The sequence below is a fragment of the Trachypithecus francoisi genome, unplaced genomic scaffold (assembly GCF_009764315.1).
Source record: "Trachypithecus francoisi isolate TF-2019V2 unplaced genomic scaffold, Tfra_2.0 Lachesis_group4, whole genome shotgun sequence".
In the NCBI taxonomy this organism is placed as follows: Eukaryota; Metazoa; Chordata; class Mammalia; order Primates; family Cercopithecidae; genus Trachypithecus; species Trachypithecus francoisi.
Window position 1 is genome coordinate 50,995,801 of NW_022681469.1, and position 23,847 is coordinate 51,019,647.

The following is a 23,847-nucleotide window of genomic DNA, read 5'->3' on the forward strand; positions in this document are numbered from 1 at the left end:
GCTTTCCAATGCAGTTCTTCAGTAAATTTAGTATAAATGAATTCTACAACCTCACCCAAATCCAATCCTTAAAGCTTCTCCAGGACATCCTGATTGTGGTTTTTCTCATTTATTTCCCAATCCACACTCTTCTGCTTTATATATTACTGTAATGTCTCAAAACTTGATTTTTTTTTTAATTGGCTACAGATAATCCTCAGCCCAAAATTCAAGGTATCGCTAATTTTATTATCAAACAAAACTAGTAGATATAACTTCCAGGAAATAAGTTACATAAATATAACAGAATAACTTCATTTTCTTAAGTTTCAAATTAAAGATGATTAAGAAATACGGCTTTATGTAAAGTTTCTGCCTTTTCCCAACCAGGCCTAAAGAAGAAAGAACTGGGAGCAGGAACGCTTGCTCCTAGCAAACAAACACAACAAAATTATAATTAAAAATATCTTCAAGCTATCAAAACGTGTGACAGAAGAATGCAGTAGAAATTACCAAATGACAAACAAAATCCTATCAGAGTTTTCAGGTTAGTCAAAAGTAACTTCATGAATATAGCCTGTGATCAGCATATGTCCCATAGCTTATATGCCCTCTATACCTCCAGAGTTGCATAATAAATGTTTAACAATAAAACAACAATGAAGATCTGGTTGTAAATATTTATATTTCTCTCACAAACAATGTTGTATGAGACATTTGTTTTAATATGTATCCATAGGATTAATACTCATATGGAGTATAATATGGAAAAGTGCAGAACTAAAGAAAAAAGTCTATCTGAAAACAAAAGCACACATTTCTTAGGATTTAAAAATATTGCACATAATAAGGTTGCACAGAAATTACTGGCTGGTTTTACAAACAGAATGAGGTATTAGTCAATCTCTAGATAAAGATGAGTAGCGAGAGGAGAGACTACACACACAAACACATAAATCCATATTAAGACCTAAGAGTGCCTACAACTAAGAAAGAAATGTGAAAAGATACGTAAGTAGCTATGATTTCAACACTACAAAATCATTTTTAGCCTGGAACCAAACACATGACAATCTCTTGGCAATATTTCATAAGTTTTCAACTTTTTTCCAGCCTAAATGACTATGGGCAATAAAACCATTTCCTTTACCCCAGTTCTACTGTAGAAAGGCAGAGTGCTGTGGTAAATATCAAACCATCCCTTTCTCAACCTTTCAGTAGCAATTAACCAAGATACTGTTCTCCTTTGCTGAATGACTCAATTGTACAGTTTCATGTACATTCTGCAACCCAAGTCACAGATGTTATAGAACATGCAACTTTCAATTAGTAAAGGTTTAACTGCAAAAATCATTAGGTTCACACAACTTAAATCTACAATAACTTTTAAAGTTTAATCAGGTAAACTCAATCTTTTCTTGTTAATGAAACTGGTGACATTAGTGAGCCCAAGGGCAGGTAGAGATAAAGAACTAGGCAAAATAATGTGTTTTTTAAAGAAACTTTCCTAATCAGGGAAATAATTAGCATTTTGTCTACTAGTTGAATGTTGCTGAATTTGTCAAAAAAAAAAAAACCTTAAATATATTTAATAGCTATATCAAATTGTTTAAAGTGAATTCATGCACTTGTCAAAATAGTTCACAGAAAATTGTTTAGCATCAAAGGTAATGAGGAAGAGTCAACTAGTTGGATTTAGTGAGAACAGAAAAAGAACTACTGTCCTGAACAGTCAGTGTATGTGGTAACCATATTTCCTCTTCGTTGAGTGACAGTCCTGCAGTGCTTGCTAGATCCATGAAATCTATTTTCAGTCTGTACTGTATGCCGATTGGTAGAGTCAAAACCACTAAAAGAAAACATTTTCTCCATATCTTCAAACATGTCATCAAATAATCCAGCTCCAAAAGAAAACTCTTGGAAATGATGCCTTTGTCTACTGGAACCATCCTGGCGTGTCTGGAAATGATTTTCAAAATGCTTTTTGGATCGAGTGTTTTGGTTTTGACCAAAAAAGCCGAAGTCTTTAAATAAGTCATCAAAATTGAAGTTAAACGACTGCTCAAAAGAACTTCCACTACCTCTTTGTCCTTTACCATTAGTAAAAGCAGTGTGTCCAAGTGTATCATACTCTTTTCGTCTATTAACATCTGAGAGTATCTCATATGCTGAAAGAGATAAAAATATTTTTAGTAACTGAAGGTAAAATATTCAAAATTACATACATTCAAATCTCTTCAAGTAAGTGAACTGAATATTATTATTTTAGGGAAGAATTTCACATCAGAAATAAAAGCAAAACACTACAAATAAAAGCATCAAGTTAATCAAACTTATAAAACAAGGTAGAAACTTATTAACTGCTGTATTATCAGCAGTTGGCACAATGCCATCTATAATAATAAATAGTTATTAAATGATACCATTACTACAAATAAATACATGGGCAACAATTACAGAGTTCTTTAATCTTCATATTATTTGTGTGAAATAATTAATTGTATTAAAAAATTAAACCATCAACTATAACCAATTAATAGGAATTAAGATTTTGCACCTCCTTGCTAAAGTAAATGTTTAATTCTAACTCTCTGCTTGGTTACCTTCACCCAACAATAATTACTGAATGCTCAGCAGGTGCAATTTGTTCTAGAGCTAGTCCGAAATCAAAATTTGTTTCAATTTTTTTTTAAAGACAAATATGGCTTTGAAACGCAGATCAAGTGAATAAAGCACTTTAGAGTCTAGTTTACTTTTTAAGTATTTAATGTTTAAAATGGTAAAATATTCTGTTTCATAAGTTAGTTGATAAGAATTTTGGGTACCTAAAATTCTTTTTGTCATAGAAACAACAGTGATCTTATAAATAACATAGAATAATAGATTTTCAATATGTTTAGATATGTATACCAATAAAATTATCTATTATTCTTTCATATATTTATTCAGGAATCAAAGCATCTGTAATAAGAAAATAATCTCAGGGAATCATGCAATACCTATACATAAATCCCACTCCACCTATGATTCTCCTTACTAGTTAATAGTCATGACACTTCAGAGATTGTCATTTATTTACCTTCTGCAATCTCTCTGAATTTTGCTTCAGCATCCGGGCTCTTATTTTTGTCAGGGTGGTACTTCATGGCCAACTTGTGAAACGCCTTCTTGATTTGGCGCTCTGATGCCGATTTTGGCACACCTAAGATATCATAGTAGCTTTTTGAGGCCAGAATTAATTCTGTTATCATTAAAATGCAGATTGCAAAGATGAAAAGTGACTGGGGAGTAGCCATTTCTAATATCCTAAAACAGAAAAGAAGAAAAAAATGTTATGGATGGAGCTAATCTTAAAACTTTTTTTTTTTTTAAAAGAAATCCAACACAAGGTAAACCTAATGCAGTATCAAAATGTTAAGCATACAGTATCTTGTACCTGTTCACATGTAATTTCACTTATAGTTTTGTAACTCCCAAACTGGCTTAACCTTATTGAGAACAAAAATAATTCTTGGCTTTGCCCACTAATACTCTGGCCACACACAAAGGAGATAGAAAATTTTCAATAACTGATTTTTAAACAGTTTATATTGAAGATTCATCATATGCAAGCATTGAAGAAAAAAAAGAAAATCAAATAAGATCCCAACCTTCCTTTCAAGAATTCATATCCTGAAAGTAATAATGTATTTAACTTCACAGAAAAAAAATTAAACAAAAAAAAAGGTGGAGCACCAAGGTAAATAGCCCAGTATATGTAAATTAGTATTAATCTCTCTCTAAAAATTCAGCTTTCAACAGGTGAGCCAAGCACTGCTAGTAGAGAATCTTAATATCACAATATTAATACTGACAATACTAGAATGTTGTCTTTTTCCCAAATGTAAGATCCCAAATGTTTAACCAGGAAGCATGGCTAAATATTGTTTAAAACTCATGATGAACAGAATTTAAGATTTCTGTTACAGCTGCCAGGAAAATGAACTTTGATAGTTTCTACTGTGGTTAAGGCAGATTCTTACGTTCACACTTCTCAGCAGGTAAAATATTTCTCTTACCTTTAAACCATTAAAGAAATGTTAGCTTAGAATTCTTGACAATACGTACTCAATGACTTGAGATTCAAAACGAACGGATGGATCCCGTTTTTTTGAATACGGTACCACTAGGGTCCTTAGTAACCTATGATGCCATAACAAGGCTGACGAAAACCACTACGGTTTGTGGAAACTGCCTGGTTTCCTCTCCAGTGGCCCTTCCTGAGAGTAATTAGCAGGCAGGTAGATTACTGATTTTCAGAAACTAACTCGTAGTCACGGGTACCAAGGATCAAGAACCACCTCTCCGTTTAAGGAACACAAACAGAGTGTGCCCCATGGACGCTGCGTCAACTGCAGGTTGCTCCCTAGTCAAAGGGCGGATCTAAAACTGACAGGGAGGCGCCTCACTGGTTCAGTAGACGTTATTCCACGGTCTCAAGGTAGACATCTAATGATTTTTTTTTTTAGCTGACTAGTTTTGTACTGTACAGACTTCTCATCCCCAAGACGGCCCCGCCAGCCAGCAGCCCGTGCCTTGTTCCCCAGCCTTGGTGGCCAGCTGGGCTGGACCGTCCAACCTTCACCTAAAGGCGACTGGCACCTTCCCTGCCCGCCCAGGCCCCACCGTAGAGGCTGTCTGAGAACCAGACTAACCCGGCGCCCGTGAAAGCCAGCGGCACAACCCAAAACACGATTCTGTGAGGCGGCTCTCTCCGTTCTTCTATTCTCTCGGCCAAAAACATGCAGTCCCTTGTCCCTGCGGCGACCGTGGCGGACACCGAGGCCAATTCGGCTCACAAAGACAGGTCTGGGCTACCCTCCGAACTCCCCTCCCCACGACCCAGGCCTCCTCCCTCACCTGCACCCTCCGACTACTGCTGCTCCTCCACAGAGGCGGGCAGGGAGGTGACGATCGGCTGACGATCGGCTCGGGTCGGCTGCTCGGGCCCGGCCCCTCACCGCGGCCTCCCGGAGCTGGCGCGCACCCTAATCTCGGTCCAATACCGACCTAGCGCTCCTCCCTCGTCGCTGGCGCCCAGTCCCCTCTCAGCCAGCTTTCTCACTGGCAGCAGGCAGCCGCTGGCGCCACCGCCTCAGAAGACCTACACGAAACGCTTCCCCATTGGCTTCTGCCTCCCCACGTGACCCCGGCGTCCTACGCGCACGTGGAAAACTGTTGTTGCCGCTAGGGCTGTGCGTCACTTCCGCCCCCAACCCCCGAAAAGGCGTTGCTTAAATCGGCGGAGGCGGAAGTGAGTCGATAGATCAGGCGGCGTTCCCGGCAGATGCCAGCGCAGGCGCAGTGGCTCGAGAGGCCTGGATCTGTGGCGCAGCGTCAGTGAGGAGGGCTGCCCTGCGCCCGTCGCCGACCCGGGTTTCCCGGGGCTTCACCCGAATGATGCCCCGCTATTGCGCAGCGATTTGTTGTAAGAACCGCCGGGGACGAAACAATAAAGACCGGAAGCTGAGTTTTTATCCGTAAGTTGTCTGTGGAGTAGAAGCATCAGCCTCGCCGTGAGGCGTTGGACCTGTGGCCTTTGGACTTGGGTGTCTCCTGTCCGCTCTGCCAATGAGTCCTCAGCTACTCCGTACGTGACCCGTCGCCCGCGGGAAGACGGGGGGAAGGCGCTAGTTCAGTTTACCTAGCAATGCCCTTCCTGCGCGAGGACTGCGGGCTGGTGGCGAGGCCCAGGAGCCTGTTTGGGTGTTAACAGTTAAAACAGTAAAGTTTGCGCGGGCTTCTGTGGTTTTCAGAGTCTTTTCCCCACTTCAGGTGATCTCATTTCATTGAACAACATTAACCACCATTTAAGATACATGACACCTGCGCAGTGGAAAGGTGCACGCAAAGTTAATTTACACCCCCTGCTAGTTAGGTCCCATAGGTATAATTTCATCCCACTTTTCTCCTGAGGAAACCGAGGCCCGGAATGATTAGGTAACCGACCTTGAAAGTTAGTGTCAGAGCCAGAATTACAAACTAGTCTTCTGCTTAGGGCTGTAGATACTCTGCAGAGAACAAGGTTTTATTCTATTATTCAGACTTACTAGAGCCACAATATATTTCCATGAAACTATTGAAGCACTGATTTTTATTCAGAAGTACAGAAAAGCAGTGTCGTATAATAAGTAGGGATCCAGGCTTCAGTGCTAGATCCTGGTTCCACTACTTTGTAACTTAATGACCTATTGGAAATTAAGCTTTGGTGTCTCACATATCTCATCTATAACGCGGAGATGTTACTAGTACTTACATGATTAATAACACATGAAAAGCAACATATTTAAAATACTGCATTTCCATTTTTACTTGTATTTGAAAACAATTCGTTTAGATCTAACCTGGTTCAGATTTTCAGCCGTTGTTTTCTGCCCATTTTACTTTAGACCTGAAGGACTTATTCACTCATGATTCAACTGCTTTCCAGTATTTTAATTAATGGGGGAAAAAAAACTGATAACCCCACCGGGCGCGGTGGCTTACGCCTATAATCCCAGTACTTTGGGAGGCCGAGGCGGGCAGATCACCTGAGATCGGGAGTTCGAGACCAGCCTGACTAACATGGAGAAACCCCTTCTCTACTAAAAATACAAAATTAGCTGGGCGTGGTGGTGCATGTCTGTGATCTCAGCTACTCGGGAGGCTGAGGCGGGAGAATCACTTGAACCGGGAGGTGGAGGTTGAGGTGAGCCAAGATCGCACCATTGCACCACAGCCTGGGCGACAAGAGCGAAACTCCGACTCAAAAACAAAACTGATAACCCCGAGTAATTCACAATCCATGGCAATATTTCCAGGATTGTCTGCCTTGAAGCCCTGCCGCAAGATGCAAAGAGATGTTTGGGGGAGGAAAACAATCTAATCCACTTTCAGTTTATAGGAAAATATTACTGCACTAATGGCTCTACCTCTGAGAATGTTTGTAGCAAAAGATCATGTTGAACTTGATTTAACCTCGTATTTCCCAGATTTATTTGGCCTTTGATATTGGAGATGAGGTGTAACTCCACACTAAAATTTTTAACTAACCTTTGTGGACCTTACAGTAACTTTTTAGGAAGGAAAAAATAATGCAAGTGAATTGTAAAGATTTTTTTTCATTGAAAATGTGAATTTGGTAAAAGTGGTATTATTTCTAGGGTTTTTAAAAAAAATTTCGTGTGTAATCCACAAAATAAAAATTTAGTTTTATTCTCCAGTAGCGCCAAACTTGAATTGAATTTACTCATGTTAACACTACAGCAAACTGTAGTTTAAATATATATGAATTTGGGAATTCAGTTAATATAGTGTCCAGTCTGTACTGTGATTATCTTATGCTTTTTGGGGAATTACATAAGACAAACAAAATTTTATCAAATGAGTTGAATCAATATAAAGATATAATTTATTCAGGAAACATGATCAAGATTTATTAGAGATTTACCTGTTGAGGAAGCAATACAATCCAGTTACCAATGAGGATATTCACAAAGTATTTTTTTAATGAGTTGATAACTTAGCATATAGGTACAATGGAAATAATTTGCAAACAGCATCCATATACATGAATTTACAGTAAAAAGCATTATTGTAAAAGGCCTATTCTCATTTCAGTTGTGACAAGAGAAATGAATTTACCAATGGCCAGAAGAAGTCAGGTCCTCTAAAAGAAAATTTGTTTGCCTTTAAAATTCATTTTCTGGTTATGCTTGTCATACTTACAACCTAATATTTGTAAAGTTAAAGTATTTTTAAAACATGATTAATATTGTTTCTGTGGTTAGAATTTCCAAAGGTAGTGTATCTGATTTTTTTCATATGAGGATATCAGGATTAAAAGTTATATCTTACAGAGTACCCAGACTTTCCGTGGCATCTTAAAAAGTTACCAGAATTTAAGGGGGAAAAAAATGATGCTACTACAAAACATAAGCTAAATGTTTGGGATTGGGGGAAGGGAATGTATAACAGCTACATTTTATATGAGAAACCTTATATTGTTACTATTCTTATAAACAGGAAATTATGTGGTGTCTTGGACTGTGTTCTTGGAAAATTATCAAATGAAATATAAACCATTTTCAAATATTGTTGTGTATACTTTGACCCAAACCTTTTTAGATTGATAGGAAAAATTTTCTATCAAATTCTGCCATACATTGTAATGTTAGCACCAACTCTAAATCCAGGTTGTCAGGTACAGGAACAAAATGTATACAGCGCTGTCTTACCATTTGTATTTGATTTGTTTTATGTAAAATATCTGAGACTGTCCCTTTTAACATGTTTCATTCTTGTATCAGAGTTTTCTCCTTCAGAACTTGAATTTTGGAGTTCCCAGTTCATTGGTTATAGAAGTGTAGTACTATTAGACTGGATTACGTATAGATAGAATTAAAGCTGATGCTAGTAAAGAGAATATTTTCAGTACTCTTTCAGCTGAATCATTTATTTGAAATCATTTGTTTGAACAATCTACTTATTTTTTAAATATTAACATAAATTGTAAAGCTTAATACTGCCTTGAATTGTAGACAACAAGCCATTTGACTTGAGGTGGTATTATGAAATACATTTGAATAGGAATTTATAATTTATACAAAGCTCTTTTCTAATTCTAGGCAAACTGTACAGCAATATACAAATGAAACATAATCCATAGAAAATACAAATAGATTTTGTCCTTTATAGGAACACATACATTTTACTTGAAGGGACTCTGAATTATGTTCAGCTCTTACCAGATAAGAGCTTTGGCTACATGTCTTACACCTTAGGCCTCTTACTGCAGAGATGATAATGGTACTAGTTGTGATGAAGATACTCTTATTTGGTAGGGATGATTGCCTTCCTCTTGTAGCACTTACTTAATGCATAGGTTACCCAGATATATGGGGTTGGAATTTGGCAAAATTGTAAAAATATAGTGAAGTTTTCCTTTTTTTCTTTTTTTTTTTAATTCCAGATTTCCTCTACATGACAAAGAAAGACTGGAAAAGTGGTTAAAGAATATGAAGCGAGATTCATGGGTTCCCAGTAAATACCAGTTTCTATGTAGTGACCATTTTACTCCTGACTCTCTTGACATCAGATGGGGTATTCGATATTTAAAACAAACTGCAGTTCCAACAATATTTACTTTGCCTGAAGACAATCAGGTATTGCAGTATGGGAGAGGGGTAATGCTGAGCAGAGTGGCAGATTGCAGGGTGGCAGGTGATCAGGTGGGAGAGTAAGAGGGAACTATAACTTGGGTAAGCAGATACTTGGAAAAAAGGGAGCACTAACCTGTGCTTTTACTAAAAGTGATAATTTAAAAAAATTGAAGTCATGAAGCACAGCTTAAGAGAAGCAAGAGATATACATTATTAAGTTATTAACACAAGTTCATGAGTTTTATTTTTTATACTTTCTTTTTTGTGTGTGTGAGACAACGTCTCATTCTCTCACCCTGGCTGGAGTGCAGTGGCACGATCTCAGCTCACTGCAACCTCTGCCTCCCAGGTTCAAGCCATTCTCTTGCCTCAGCCTCCTGAGTAGCTGGGATTACAGGCGCCTGCCACCACGCCCGGCTAATTTTTGTATTTTTAGTAGGGATGGGGGTTTCACCATGTTAGCCAGGCTGGTCTTGAACTCCTGGCCTCAGGTGATCTGCCTGCCTTGGCCTCCCAATATACTAGTCTTTTTAATGATCTCAAATGTTTCTGTCGTATATTGAATGGGATTAATGCTTTTTAGAAAACACTTTAAGGTATATGTACTTAGAACTTTTTTTTTTTAACTAAATTGCTTGGCCAGTGTAGTCCTCAAAATTATAATTAAATAGCACTAGCATAATAAGCCAGTAAAGGTCTTCTTTTTCAGAACATGAAAATATTATTTTCTAGGGAAAGGACCTTTCTAAAAAAAAATTCCAGAAGAAAAACTTGGAAGATGAGAGAGAAGTGTGCCCAAAAGCCAAGTCAGAAGAATCATTTGTATTAAATGAGACAAAGAAAAATATAGTTAACACAAATGTGCCCCCTCAACATCCAGAATTACTTCATTCATCTTCCTTGGTAAAGCCACCAGCTCCTAAAACAGGAAGTATACAAAATAACATGTTAACTCTTAATCTAGTTAAACAACATACTGGGAAACCAGAATCTACCTTGGAAACATCAGTTTATCAAGATACAGGTATAGGTGGTTTTCACACATGTTTTGAGGATCTGAATTCTACAACCATTACTTTGACAACTTCAAATTCAGAAAGTATTCATCAATCTTTGGAAACCCAAGACATTCTTGAACTAACTACCAATCATCTTGCTAATCCAAACTTCACAAGTAATTCCATGGAAATAAAGTCAGCACAGGAAAATCCGTTCTTATTCAGCACAATTAATCAAACAGTTGAAGAATTAAATACAAGTAAAGAATCTGTTATTGCCATTTTTGTACCTGCAGAAAATTCTAAACCTTCAGTTAATTCTTTTATATCTACCCAAAAAGAAACTATGGAAATGGAAGACATAGACATCGAAGACTCCTTGTATAAGGATGTAGACTATGGGACAGAAGTTTTACAAATCGAACATTCTTACTGCAGACAAGATATAAATAAGGAACATCTTTGGCAGAAAGTCTCTAAGCTACATTCAAAGATAACTCTTCTAGAGTTAAAAGAGCAACAAACTCTAGGTAGACTGAAGTCTTTGGAAGCTCTTGTAAGGCAGTTAAAGCAGGAAAACTGGCTATCTGAAGAAAATGTCAAGATTATAGAAAACCATTTTACAACATATGAAGTCACTATGATATAGAATAACTAGGTTGTAAAACTATGATTGTTAAATAAGCTTTTTCCAGCCAAAGCAAACTACATGTAAACTTTTTCCTGTGTAAAGTTCTCATCTTAATGAACCTGTGAGAGTGTTGTAAAGTTATGAACTGTATCCTATTCTTGTAATGCTCATTTAAGAAAAACGAGAGTTGGGCTGGAAAGAAAAGCAGTTTTATTACTTTATACTTTTCCAAATTAAAATTTAGCACATAAAAGGATTCAGTTATAACATGAGAAAACAAAGAAGTGGTCAAAGAGCACAGATTAGAAGTCAGGTTCAGGAATCAGTCCTGGGTCTACCACTGGCATATGACTTGGGCAAGTTACTTACGATTGTGCCTCAGTCCCTAATTTGTAAAATAAACACTTACTAAATTTCTAATTGGTTCTTTATAGAGCCTTCCCTTTTTATTAAGATACTTCTATTAGAACACATTTTCTATAAGATAATGCATACTTAATACTAGAAGTTGGCTAGAATTTGATGATACTAACTATGTATTATTTTCAGTATTGAATTCTGCAGTGTTTGACCTTTTGGCTGTAGTTATATATTACAGTTATATATCTATAATAGAAAGGAAGATAAAACTTTTTTTTTTTTTTTAGATGGAGAGATGGAGTCTCACTCTGTAACCCAGGCTGGAGTGCAGTGGCCTGATCTCTGCTCACTGCAGCCTCTGCCTCCGGGGTTCAAGCGATTCTCCTGCCTCAGCCTCCCGAGTAGCTGGGATTACAGGTGCACACAACCACATCCGGCTTATTTCTGTATTTTTAGTAGAAACGGGGTTTCACCATGTTGGCCAGGCTGGTCTCGAACTCCTGACCCCAGGTGATCCACCTGCCTTGGCCTCCCAAAGTGCTGGGATTATAGGCATGAGCTATTGCGTCTGGCCAAGATAGAACTTTTATAATTTTATGCCAGTTGAACTAAAGGAACCACCCATTAGCCCAGTTCTTAGGAGAGGTACTTCAAACTTGAAAGAATAACTTATATGTGGCTAACCATCAAATACATAGTCATCTAAGCTTCTAAATGTTCTGTATTTATACAGTTATATTTATAAACCAAAAATTTTAATGAGGTTAATTTTAAATATAAGTATACTTTAGAAATCACAGTTTGTTTCTTAGTAGGTGTGGCTTTTAAAATATGTGCTTGTTCATTGTTAAATTCCAGAATAATAGAGTAATACTTAATACTGTACATTCCCACTTATGTATATTTTATTAAAATTTATAAGCAAGAAATTATACATAAGTGGTCATGATATTAGGGAAACAAAGAATTTCTCTTAGGAAAGAGAAGTGATGGTAATGTAAATAAAAATACTGTTTATATTCACATGATTTTAAGAAAACTGTAAAAGCAAAGACTGTAGTAATGACACAAATGTGACAGATGTTTTCTTAAAATTGGCAGTCAATATAATTATGTTTCTGCCTATGATATTGAGGAAGTTCTATCAGTCTGATTCTTAGGTTTTCTCATCTGTTAAGTAGATGATACTATTACTTACCTTAAAGGGTGGCTTTAAGAATTTTGTAAGGAACAAATATGTTTTTGGTTCTGGAATATAGGAAGTGCTCAATAAAAGTTGATGCTGAATGGCAAATAATATTCTAATTGTTTTGTAAATGCATGATTATTTTTGGCCATATTTGACTTAGTTTCATTAGGCTAATATTAATTGGTACTGTATGAAAGTGTGTCAGCTAATTATAAAAAATTAGAAGTGTCTTAGGTGACGATGGGGGAGAAAACTTAAAATCTTTGCATAAATTATGGGTAGATAATTGATAGAGTTAATACAGTGTTATTAAGTATTCCCATGTGTTTTGCGAATACTTAATTTAAAATACAGATGAAAATAATCGTGAGTCATAATAAAGAAATGATATATTAACTTAAGTTTCAACAGTGTACATTGTAGTAATTTTCTGTTTAAAGTTACAGGTTCCTCAGGGAAAACTTAAACTAGCTGTATTTCTTTAATAAATTATAAGTAAAGGTTGACTATATCTTCTCTGAAAATCCAAAATGCTCCAAAATCTGAAACTTTTTGAGCACGAACATAACATGCAAAAGAAATGCTCACTAGGGCATTTCAGTCTTCAGATTTTTGAATTGGGGATGCTCAGCTGTTAAGTGTACTGCAGATATTTCAAAATCTGAAAAACAGTACCCTTTCTGTATTCATGTCCATCCTTACTCTGATTATCTGGACCATAGTAATCATTCTCCGGTAAAACTTTCAACAACATTGCTCTTTTGCCTATTGTTCTCACTTGCCTAAACTACATTCCTGGTTGAGTTCAAATATCTCTTTGCCTTTTCTCTTCCTACATCAGAAGAGCTGGTAGAATAGAAAAAAAAAAAAAAAAAAATCACATGATTGGGCAGACTTGATTATAGATTCATGACCACAAATCAGATGAGCCCAGCAGTGTTACTGTATTTTTCTAGTAAGTTCATAACCCCACTCTCAAATTCCCTCTCTCACTCCTTCCTTCCTTTCCTGACTCTCCTTCCCACTTGCCCAAGATGAGGATCTCATCACATGCTTCATTTAGAAAATCAAAACAATCATTAGCTCATCCTGTCTCTTATAAGGTCATTAATGATCTTAAAACTAAAAACCAAAAATTATTTTTATTCCTGTATTTATTCATTGAGGCCTAATGGATACAGGGTACAGTATTTATTGCTGCCCACATCAGAATGAAAAAAAATTGTCATTTCACAGTAATTTGTTTCTGTGGAAACCCACAATCATCCATGTAAAGGAATGGGCTGATGAAATTCAATACTTGTCACCTGAGGCAACAAATTTGTTCCTAAAACATACATTCTAAAATTGAAAGATTTCCTAGGATTTGGAGTAAAAAAGTCTTCAGAAATTTGTGAACCTCCTGAAAACTACAGTGAATATTCCTCAAAATCTGAATGGAAGAAAGTAAGGGTAAATGAGATGGATGAAAGGGAAGAAATATAGATTAAAGGATTGATAGATGGATGGATAGATGGGTGTGTTTAGGCTCCACCTTCTTGTTTAACAACTATTCTTTCCTAGGTAGTAGCTAGAGTTCGAGTATGAACAAAATCCAGTGAGGATTTTACAATCCCCTCAACCTAAAGGAGCAGAATGGGACATCTTGTGAACTGAATCTGGATTCCTCACCCCTATCTCAGTAAATAAGATACCCTAATTCCTAAAAGACCCTCGTCCGGTACAGATGTGTATCTGAGACAAGTCTCAATTAAGAAAGTTTATTTTGCCAAGGTTAAGGACGTGCCCTTGACACAGCCTCAGGAGGCCCTGATGGCATGTGCCGAAGGTGATTGGGGTACAGCTTGCTTTTATACATATTAGGGAGATATGAGACATCAATATGTGTAAGATGTACATTGATTTGGTCTTCTGTATAATAAGAGAAACACTCCCATATTTTCATGCCAGAAGTCATTCTCTAAAGCGAACATTCCTATTCAGACTTTCATTCTCTGTCTTTGACTCCCTCTAGCTCCCACACCCTATGTTAAGGGCCTCTAGCCTGCCCTGCATCCCAGAGCTTTTGGCTGTGATATTGACTCAATCTTACGTATCTATGCTGTAACTTTTACCAAAGTGTTAGCTTTTCTATCCATGACTGTATTTATCTGTGTTTTGTTCCCCCTTTAAGCATTGTGATACAGCACTGTATTTTTGTCAGTGTTACAAACATTTCAGAAGGGCTAGATAGCATACATTCAGGTAATAGAAACATAATGAGTATTTCACTGTAGCAAATGGAACTGACAGATCTTAAATGTATTTTAAATGTTCTTATAGATGTCTTTTAAACCATATTTTAACATAAGCAAAATATGTTGGGTAAATTCTTAACATGTTATTCCCTTTACTTTTTAATAACATATTACCTAAGAAGATAAAAATATTAAAACTACTTTTTATTTCATGATAACCACACAGCTATGCTATATCAATGAACACACATTTCGATATTTCTGTATATTTGAAAGAGATTACAATAATATTTAAAAGAAAATACAAGATTAAAAAATTAGAGGCCAGGCGTGGTGGCTAACGCCTGTAATCACAGAACCTTGGGAGGCCGAGGCTGGCAGAACATGAGGTCAGGAGTTCAAGACCAGCCTGACCAACATGGTGAAACCTCGTCTCTACTAAAAATACAGATATTAGCCAGGTGTGGTGGTGTGTGCCTGTAATCGTAGATACTCAGGAGGCTGAGGAAGCAGAATTGCTTGAACCTGGGAGGCGGAGGTCGCAGTGAGCCCAGATCACACTACTGCACTCCAGCCTGGGCAACAGAGCAAGACTCTGTCTCAACAAAAGAAAACTATGTACATAAAACTATCTACAAGTGGCCCTTAAAAAGGCAGGAAAGTTTTATTGATTAATAAAGTGGATTTTTCAAGATTTGCTAGGTTGAAAGTGACACGGGTTTTGCCCTTAAAAGAACTTAAATATGATTTTCATTTTAGGCATTTGATGTGGTTTGACTCAGACCCCACCCACATCTCATGCCAAATTGTAATCCCCATGTGTTGGAGGAAGGATGGTCTGTTGGGACATGACTGAATCATGGGGGAAGACTTTCCCCTTTCTAGTCTCGTAGTAGTGAATGAGTTTCCATGAGATGTGGTTGTGCTACAAATGTGTAGCACTTGCTGCTTCACTCACTCCCACTCCACCAAGTGAAGAAGGTGCTTGCTTCCCTTTTGCCTTTCCACCATTACTGTATAAGTTTCCAGAGTACTTCCCAACCATGATTCCTGTACAGCCCATGGAATTGTTAGTGAAATAAACCTCTTCAGAAATTAACCAGTCTTAGGTAGTTCTTTATAGCAGTGTGAGAACAGACTAATTCAGAAAATTGGTACCAGGAGTGGGGTATTGCTATAAAGATACATGAAAATGTGGAAGCAGCTTTGGAACTGGGTAAGGGGCAAAGGTTGGAACAGTTTGCAGGGCTCAGATGAAGATAGGAAAATGAGGGAAAGTTTAGAACTTCCTAGAGACTTGTTGAATGGTTGTGACCAAAATGCTAATATGATATGGACAGTGAAGTCCAGGCTGAGGAGGTCTGATGGAGATGGGGAATTTATTGGGAACAGGAGTAAAGGTCACTCTTGCTATTCTTTAGCAGAGAGACTGGTGGCATTGTGCCCCTGCTCTAGGGATCTGTCGAACTTTGAAGCTGAGAGAGATGGGTTAGGGTATCTGGCACAAGAAATTTCTAAGTAGCAAAGCATTCAAAGTGTGACCTGGCTGCTTCTAACAGCATATACTCAGGCATGAACAAAGAGATAGGTTACCTGACACTAGAACTTATATTTAAAAGGGAAGCACAGCATAAACGTTGGGAAAATTGCAGCCTGGACACGTGGTACAAAAGAAAAAACCATTTTCTGGGGAGGAATTAAAGGCTGCCGAAATTTGCATAAGTGAAGAAGAATCAAATGTTAATAGCCAAGACAATGGGGAAAAGGCTTCCAGGGCATTTCAGATACCTTCATGGCAGCCCCTCCCGTCACAGGCCTGGAGGCCCAGGACAGAAAAATGGTTTCATATGACAGGCCGAGGGCCCTGCTTCTCTGTGCAGACTCGAGACATGGCACCCTGCATCCCAGCTGCTCCAACTCCAGCTGTGGCAAACAGCTCAGGCTGTTGCTTCAGAGGGTGCAAGCCCCAAACCTTGGCAGCTTCCATGTGGTGTTGGGACTGTGGGTGTGCAGAAGGCAAGAGTTGAGGTTTGGAAGCCTCCACCTAGATTTCAGAGCATGTGTGGAAATGCCTGGATGTCCAGGCAGAAGTCTGCCGCAGGGGCAGAGCCCTCATGGAGAACCTCTACTAAGGCAGCACAGAGTGAAAATGTGGGGTTGGAGCCCCCACACAGAGCCCCTACTGGGTAATTGCCCAGTGGAGCTGTGAGAAGAGGGCCTCTGTCCTCTAGACCCCAGAATGGTAAATACACTGACAGCTTCCCCCATGCACCTGGAAAAGCTCCAAGCACTCAACTCCAGCCCATGAAAGCAGCTGTGGGTGCTGTACCCTTTAGAGTCAGAGGGGAAGAGCTGCCCAAGGCCTTGGAAGCCCATCCCTTGCATCAGCATGCCTTGGATATGAGACATGGAGTCAAAAGAGATCGTTTTGGAACTTTGACATTTAATGATTGCCCTGCTTGGTTTTAGACCTGTATGGAGCCTGTAGCCCCTTTTTTGGGGCCAATTTATCCCTTTTGGAATGGGAGAATTTACCCAATGCCTGTACCCCCATTGTAGCTTGGAAGTAAATGACTTGTTTTTGATTTTACGAACTCATAGGCAGAAGGGACTTATCTCAGATGAGACTTTGAACTTTGACTTTTGAGTTAATGATGGAATAAGTTATGACTTAGGGGGGACTGTTGGGAAGGCATGATTGTGTCTTGAAATGTGAGAAGACCATGAGATTTGGGAGGGGCAAGGGGCAGAATGATACGGTTTGGCTCTTTGTCCCCACGCAAGTCTCATCTCAAATTGTAATCCCCATGTGTGAGAGGAGGGGCCTGGTGGGAAGTGACTAAATCATGGGGGTGGACTTTCCTCTTGCTGTTCTCATGATAGTGAATGAGTTTTCACAAGATCTGATTGTTTAAAAGTGTGTAGCACTTCCTCCTTTCTCTCCTGCCCTGCCATCTGAAGAAGGTGCTTGGGCTGAGCACAGTGGCCCATGCCTGTAATCCCAGCACTTTGGGAGGCTGAGGCAGGTACATGACCTGAGGTCAGGAGTTCAAGACCAGCCTGGCCAACATGGTGAAACCCCATCTCTTCTAAAAATACAAAAATGAGCCAGGCAAGTTGGTACTCACCTGTAATCCCAACTACTCAGGAGCCTGAGGCAGGAGAATTGCTTGAACCTGGGAGGTGGAGGTTGCAGTGAGCCAAGGTCATGTCACTGTACTCCACCATGGGTGACAGAGTGAAATTATGTCTCCAAAAAAAAAAAAGGAAAAGAAAAAAAGAAGAAGACGGTGCTTGCTTCCCTTTCACCCTTCCACCATCATTGTAGGCTTCCTGAGGCCTCCCCAACCATGCTTCCTATACAGACTATGGAACTGTGAGTCAATTAAACCTCTTTTATTCAGAAATTACCCAGTCTCAGATAGTTATTTATAACAGTATGAGAAGAGACTAATACAACATTAAAGTTTATGCTGTCTTTTTCCTTTGAAAGAAAGTGTTAAAAATCTGTTGTTTGGGGCCGGGCACAGTGGCTCAACGCCTGTAATCCCAGCACTTTGGGAGGTTGAGGTGGGTGCATCGCCTGAGGTCAGGAGTTTGAGACCAGCCTGGCCAACACAACGAAACCCCTTCTCTACTAAAAATACAAAAAATTAGCTGGGCATGGTAGCGGGCACCTGTAATCCCAGCTACTTGGGAGGCTGAGGCGGAAGAATCGCTTGAACCTGGGAGGCAGAAGTTTCAGTGAGCCAAGATTGCACCATTGCACTCCCCCTGGGCAACAAAAGTGAAACTGTCTCAAAAAAAAAAAAAAATGGTGTTTGAAGTAATCAATGGGTTTGACCATTTTTAATGGTCACTAATTAGCATACTGGCTCTCTAGCCTAGGTAGGCATATTTTAACAGTGCAAAAGCCAGTATTATATATAACAACAATCAAATAGACTCTATAATGAAAATTTTTAAGTGATTAATGACTATCTGTGGATTAGAAGTGTAAATAAGGCCTGGAACATTTATGGCTAAACACAAAATAGATTTTCATCATGTTTCAAATCTGGAATATTCAGTACAATTTATTGTTTTTTAAAATCTATTTATCTGTCTTGACAGATATAGCTAAAAAGTAAAAGGAAGGTATTGAGAAGGGGGATATACACCAGAAACAGACTGTAGTAGCAAAGAATAAGGAAGTTAGGTATGAAAATAAAGAGGAAAAGATGAGTTCTATGAGTCACAAATGAAAAAGTGACAGTATACTTCAGAGAAATAGACTAGATGGATGGATGGATGATGCAGATAAATGAGGCTATTTAAAGATCTGTATATAATATGGCACTTCTTTCCTCTCTGGATACTAGTAATGTAACAAACTTAACATATTAAAGTGTTACTAATTTTCCATGATATTTTTGACAGTATTTCTAATCTAATTTCTCTATATAGAGATTAACCTAGAATTGCCTAAAATGAGTCTGCACTAAGTTTAAGCTCTCTAATCTGTCAGTTATGTCAGGGCTCCCATCCTTTATCTTGGTGTCTCCTATCTTACCCACATCACTCTCAACCCAGCCCATCTTGAAAAATCTACTCTAATCAATGAAGACTTTCTACCCTATTTGCATGCATTAATTCCCAATATTTTATTAAGAGAAAAGCATATAGGCCGGGCGCGGTGGCTCAAGCCTGTAATCCCAGCACTTTGGGAGGCCGAGACGGGCGGATCACGAGGTCAGGAGATCGAGACCATCCTGGCTAACACGGTGAAACCCCGTCTCTACTAAAAATACAAAAACTAGCCGGGCGAGGTGGCAAGCGCCTGTAGTCCCAGCTACTCGGGAGGCTGAGGCAGGAGAATGGCGTAAACCCGGGAGGCGGAGCTTGCAGTGAGCTGAGATCTGGCCACTGCACTCCAGTCTGGGCGACAGAGCGAGACTCCGCCTCAAAAAAAAAAAAAAAAAAGAAAAGCATATAAATATCACTGTAAATACACATCACATGTTGTCTTCATCCAAGTTATGCTGCTGTAACAAAATACCTGAGACTGGGTAATTTATGAAGAATAGGAAGGGTTTTTTTTTTTTTTTTCCCGCAGTTCTAGAGGCTAGAAAGTCCAAGATGAAGGCACTGGCATCTGATAGAACTTTCTTGCTGCCTCATTCCATGGCAGAATGGGAGGGAGAGTTAGGGGGCCAAACTCACCCTTTTATAATGAACCCACTCTTGAAATAACATCACTAGTCCATTCATTCTGCCCTTATTGAGGATTGTTTCCAATACATGCTCTTTGAAGGACACATTCAAAATATAGTATATGTCATGGTTGAAAAGTGCAAATTCTAAGTCTCTTTGCCATCAATCACATGAATATTTCTATTTCATGTTCACTCGGTGGCAACTAGAGAGAGGGCAGTTAGAGGCACATGGACAACTGGAATTCTGCAGGGCTAGGAAGAGAATGGAGCTGCCACTGGGAAATAGGCCCTCTTGTTTTCAGGGCAGAAGCTTCCGGCAATCCTCTGAAAGGTGCTCTGCCACTACCAAGAGTAGCAGCTTACCTCTGTCAAATTGCCCTATGTCTGAGAGCAGCACCCCCTGGATTTTATTCTTGACTGAGTTTTCAGGAACTGAGACCTATGTTTTTGGTATGGGCAAAAGGAAACTGAAGTTCTTACAATTCAGTCACAATTCAATCACAGGAAACAAAGGTTCAAAATTTCAAATCCATGGAAGAAGTGGAGTTCCAAAGAGTAAGTACAAATAAAGGTTCCTGGACAGAATTAGGCAAAATATAGTTGGAAGCGCTAGAAGTGCAATTATGGTTATGCTGGTTTATGGAGGGCCTTCAGTTAAGAACCAGAGACAGAGCTGTAGGACACAGCTATCAAGAGCAGCATCAGCCAAGTACACTGGCTCAGTGATTGTAATGCCAGCACTTTGGGAGGCCAAGGCAAGAGGATCACTTGAGGCCAGGTGTTTGAGACGAGCCTGGGCAACATAGCGAGACCCCATCTATAAAAAAAAAAAATTTAAGAGAGCAGCATCGAGGGCCTCAACTGAAGACACTGTAATTTAGTAGACCTAGGAAGAATTGCTGCATTTTAGTAAGTGTCAGGTAATACTATTGTGTGTGGTTCTTGGACCACATTTTAAGAAACGGAGCCTTAGAAAAGTAGTGGCTCCATTCCTGATGGGAATGCCTCTTCATTTATTTCTACTAGTTCTATTTTTTATGCCACTGCCAGTTTTTCATTCTTCTCTAACTCTTCTGAAATACAGAAATCTATGTACAAGTTAGAATGTAATAAAGTATTATTTTATGTATAAAGAGTTTATGTAATTTGCCATTTGAGATAACAAATACAACATACATACTTCGCTCTTCTCCCACCTTATATGCCACAATAACAACTGTAAAGAGATTTTTTTTTTTTTCCTGAGACAGAGTCTCGCTGTGTCGCCCAGGCTGGAGTGCAGTGGCATGACCTCGGCTCACTGCAACCTCTGCCTCCCAGGTTCAAGCGATTCTCCTGCCTCAGCCTCCTGAGTAGCTGGGATTACAGGTGTGCACCACAACGCCCAGCTAATTTTTGTATTTTTAGTAGAGACGGGGTTTCACCATGTTGGCCAGGTTGGTCTCGAACTCCTGACCTCAGGTGATCCATCCCCCCCCTCGGTCTCCCAAAGTGTTAGGATTACAGGCGTGAGCCACCACGCCCAGCCTAAGATATTTTTAAAAGGTAAAACCCATGAGGGCAAGGTGAAAGAGGAAGCAAACACAACAACATTTTGGAAGCTGGAAAGTAGATGTATGAGTAGTAGCTGTCTTTGTGGTCCTGAGATTCCTGAGTCAACAAGAAGAAAAGCCAACAAGTAAACCCAATTACTATTACAAAACCCAAAAGGCTTAGTAACTGAAATCAACAGATACCTCTGGAATTGGGGAGTGTGGGGTGCTTAACGCATGTTAAAAAAAAAAGGATTGGTTAAAGTTTATTAAGAAGCAGTTGTCACCCCACACAGTTTGGTAGCTCTTTCGCTCCTTACCTGGCAAAAGATCGGAAGTTCATTCTCTAAAAAGGTTAAAACAGAGGGTCTCTAGCTGGGCAGGGGCGTTATACTGAAAACAGCGAGTAAGTGAAAGTGTGTATACCGAATGGTGAGCTCCAACCCCCATCCCACCCAGCCTCTATCACATACTCAGTTCCCAGAACTCTAGCAACCACGTGTATACTCCCCAGGCAAAAGACTGAAGGTGTTTTTTCTGGAGAATTTGACGTCGGGTAGGGGAGTCCAACTGGGTCCCGCTAAGTCACTCTGCAACAGTGATTCTCAATACTCACTGTGCATTAAAATCACCTGGGAAGTTTTAGAAACTTTTCCTGGCCTGGGCTCTACAATCAGAGAATCTCATTCAATTGGTCTGGTTTAAAGCCTGAGCATCTATATTTTTTAATGTTTCCCAGGTGATTCTAATGAACAGCAAACGTTGAGAATCATTGCTGTACAGTGAAACTTAGGGCAAGACTCATCCATGGGTACAGAGTTTTTCACCAGCTTTTAAATGTGCTGTCCACTGATAGTCAACAGACAATTGAGAAGGGCAGTTAATAATAAAGATGTGGCTGTCTTAGTCTATTTTCCACTTAGTCCATTTCTGTTCCACTGATAACAGAATGCCTGATGCTGGGCAATTTACAAAGAAAAACATTTCTCCGAAGGCTGAGAAGTCCAAAATTAAGGCACCAGCATTTGATGAGGGCCTTCTTGCTGCATCCTTATATGGAAGAAGAGCGAGAGAGGATGAACATTGTGTCCTCATATGGCAGAAGAGTGAAAGAGAGGGAACACATTCTTGCAAACCCCTTATATGGTGACATTCATTCATTCATGATGGCAGAGCTCTCATGACCTAAACACCTTCAAAAGGCCCCACCTTCCAACACTATTGCACTGGGGATGAAGTTTCCAACACATGAATTTTAGGAGACACATTCAGATCATGGCATGGCCCAAATAAATAAGTAAAAAACAGCCACTTAGCGAAAACAGATATGTAGTCATAAGAAAACAAAGAAACTATATAGTTAATGTTCTTTCTGAGCAAAGGCTATATTGCATTTCTGAAAACAAAAACATGATGTCTTTTAGAAAAGGAATATTATAAAAACATAAAGAGCTCTAGTAATTTAAAAAAAGTTATAAATGAAAAGTTAATAGGAGAGTTAGAAGATTAAAGTTGAAGGAATCTCCCAAAAAGTAGAACAAAAAAGCCAAGAGATAGAACGGAAGAGACCCAAATAAGAATTGTGTCCCCTGAAAATTCATGGGTTGAAGCCATAAAGCCCAGTATCTCAGGACGTGATTGTATTTGGAGACAGGGCCTTTAAAGAGATTAGGTTAAAATGAGGCCATTAGGGTGAGCTTTATTGCTATCCAACTTAGGTCCTTATTAGAAGAGAAAATTTGGACATACAAAAAGACACGAGGGATGCAAGGGCATCCTAGAAAGACCATGTGAGGACACAGTGAGAAAGTAGCCATCTGTAATATAGGAAGAGAGGCCTTAGGAGAAACCATACCTACTGATACTTTGATCTCAGAACTGTGAAAATAATTTTTCTGTTGTTTAAGCCACACATTTTGTCCTATTTTGTTACATCAGTCCTAGAAATCGAATACATCCAGGAGACTCAATATCCACATAATGGGCATTTTAGAGAATTGTAATAGAAAAAAAAAAAATGGAACAAAGAAAATAGTAACAGAAGTAATGCAAGTGATTTTTTCTGGACCTGAACATGCTTTCCAGATGGAATGACCCATTATGTCCTGAGAACAATGGGCAAAAACAAGTACTTAAACAAGGCACATTATTTTTTAAAGTCAGAACTATAAATATAAACCAAAGATTTTACAGACCTTCAGCAAGAAGAAAAAAAAGACACAAAGGGTCAAGAATAGAGTAGCTTCAAACTTCTTAATAGCTACACTGGAAGCAAAAAGTAAAAAGAATAATAATCTGAAAATTCTGAAGGAAAAATATTTCCAGGTAGAATTAATTCTGTATATCCAACGTCTCAAAAAATTGGTTCCTCTGGACTCTTTCTAAGGAAGCTGTTGGAAAATGTATTCTAGGGAAATAAGGCCATAAAAGAAAATCAAAAAATTGTTTATCTTCTGGAATGACTGCCTAGATGATAATTTATTATTCAATTGATCTAGAGATGAAAATAGGAAAAAAGGAAATTCAAATCAAGAAAGAAGCAAAAGG

At 38.8% G+C, this 23,847-nt stretch overlaps 2 protein-coding genes across 7 annotated transcripts; one reads left to right on the forward strand and one right to left on the reverse strand.

Annotated features, from left to right (window-relative positions):
• Nucleotides 1-207: 207 nt before the first annotated feature.
• On the reverse strand, nucleotides 208-5,186 carry DNAJB9 (DnaJ heat shock protein family (Hsp40) member B9). 3 transcript variants are annotated; one of them, XM_033194363.1, is made up of 3 exons: nucleotides 5,029-5,186; nucleotides 3,059-3,285; nucleotides 208-2,147 (listed from the first exon to the last, which is right to left on the reverse strand). In XM_033194363.1, exons 2-3 carry the CDS (start codon nucleotides 3,273-3,275, stop codon nucleotides 1,696-1,698), a joined length of 669 nt encoding a protein of 222 aa, XP_033050254.1. In that variant the 5' UTR covers nucleotides 3,276-3,285; nucleotides 5,029-5,186; the 3' UTR covers nucleotides 208-1,695. The 3 variants fall into 3 exon arrangements, with proteins under 3 accessions (XP_033050254.1, XP_033050253.1, XP_033050256.1); XM_033194362.1 differs by having other exon boundaries at nucleotides 4,879-5,154; XM_033194365.1 differs by lacking the exon at nucleotides 5,029-5,186 and adding an exon at nucleotides 4,087-4,708.
• A 34-nt stretch (nucleotides 5,187-5,220) lies between these two features.
• Nucleotides 5,221-12,737, forward strand: THAP5 (THAP domain containing 5). 4 transcript variants are annotated; one of them, XM_033194361.1, is made up of 3 exons: nucleotides 5,221-5,498; nucleotides 8,969-9,039; nucleotides 9,891-12,737. In XM_033194361.1, the coding sequence occupies exon 3, from the start codon at nucleotides 10,104-10,106 to the stop codon at nucleotides 10,803-10,805; it is 702 nt and encodes a 233-aa protein (XP_033050252.1). In that variant the 5' UTR covers nucleotides 5,221-5,498; nucleotides 8,969-9,039; nucleotides 9,891-10,103; the 3' UTR covers nucleotides 10,806-12,737. The 4 variants fall into 4 exon arrangements, with proteins under 4 accessions (XP_033050252.1, XP_033050249.1, XP_033050251.1 ...); XM_033194358.1 differs by having other exon boundaries at nucleotides 5,272-5,498; nucleotides 8,969-9,161; XM_033194360.1 differs by having other exon boundaries at nucleotides 5,453-5,589; nucleotides 8,969-9,161.
• The last annotated feature ends 11,110 nt before the right edge of the window (nucleotides 12,738-23,847 follow it).

Coding starts and splice junctions, on each gene's coding strand:
- DNAJB9 (XM_033194363.1), bottom strand. CDS start 3,275: ATGGCTACTCCCCAGTCACTTTTCATCTTTGCAATCTGCATTTTAATG. Junction 2,148..3,058: donor ATTCAGAGAGATTGCAGAAG/GTAAATAAATGA, acceptor TATCTCTTTCAG/CATATGAGATACTCTCAGAT.
- THAP5 (XM_033194358.1), top strand. CDS start 5,416: ATGATGCCCCGCTATTGCGCAGCGATTTGTTGTAAGAACCGCCGGGGA. Junction 5,499..8,968: donor CGGAAGCTGAGTTTTTATCC/GTAAGTTGTCTG, acceptor TTTTAATTCCAG/ATTTCCTCTACATGACAAAG. Junction 9,162..9,890: donor CTTTGCCTGAAGACAATCAG/GTATTGCAGTAT, acceptor ATTATTTTCTAG/GGAAAGGACCTTTCTAAAAA.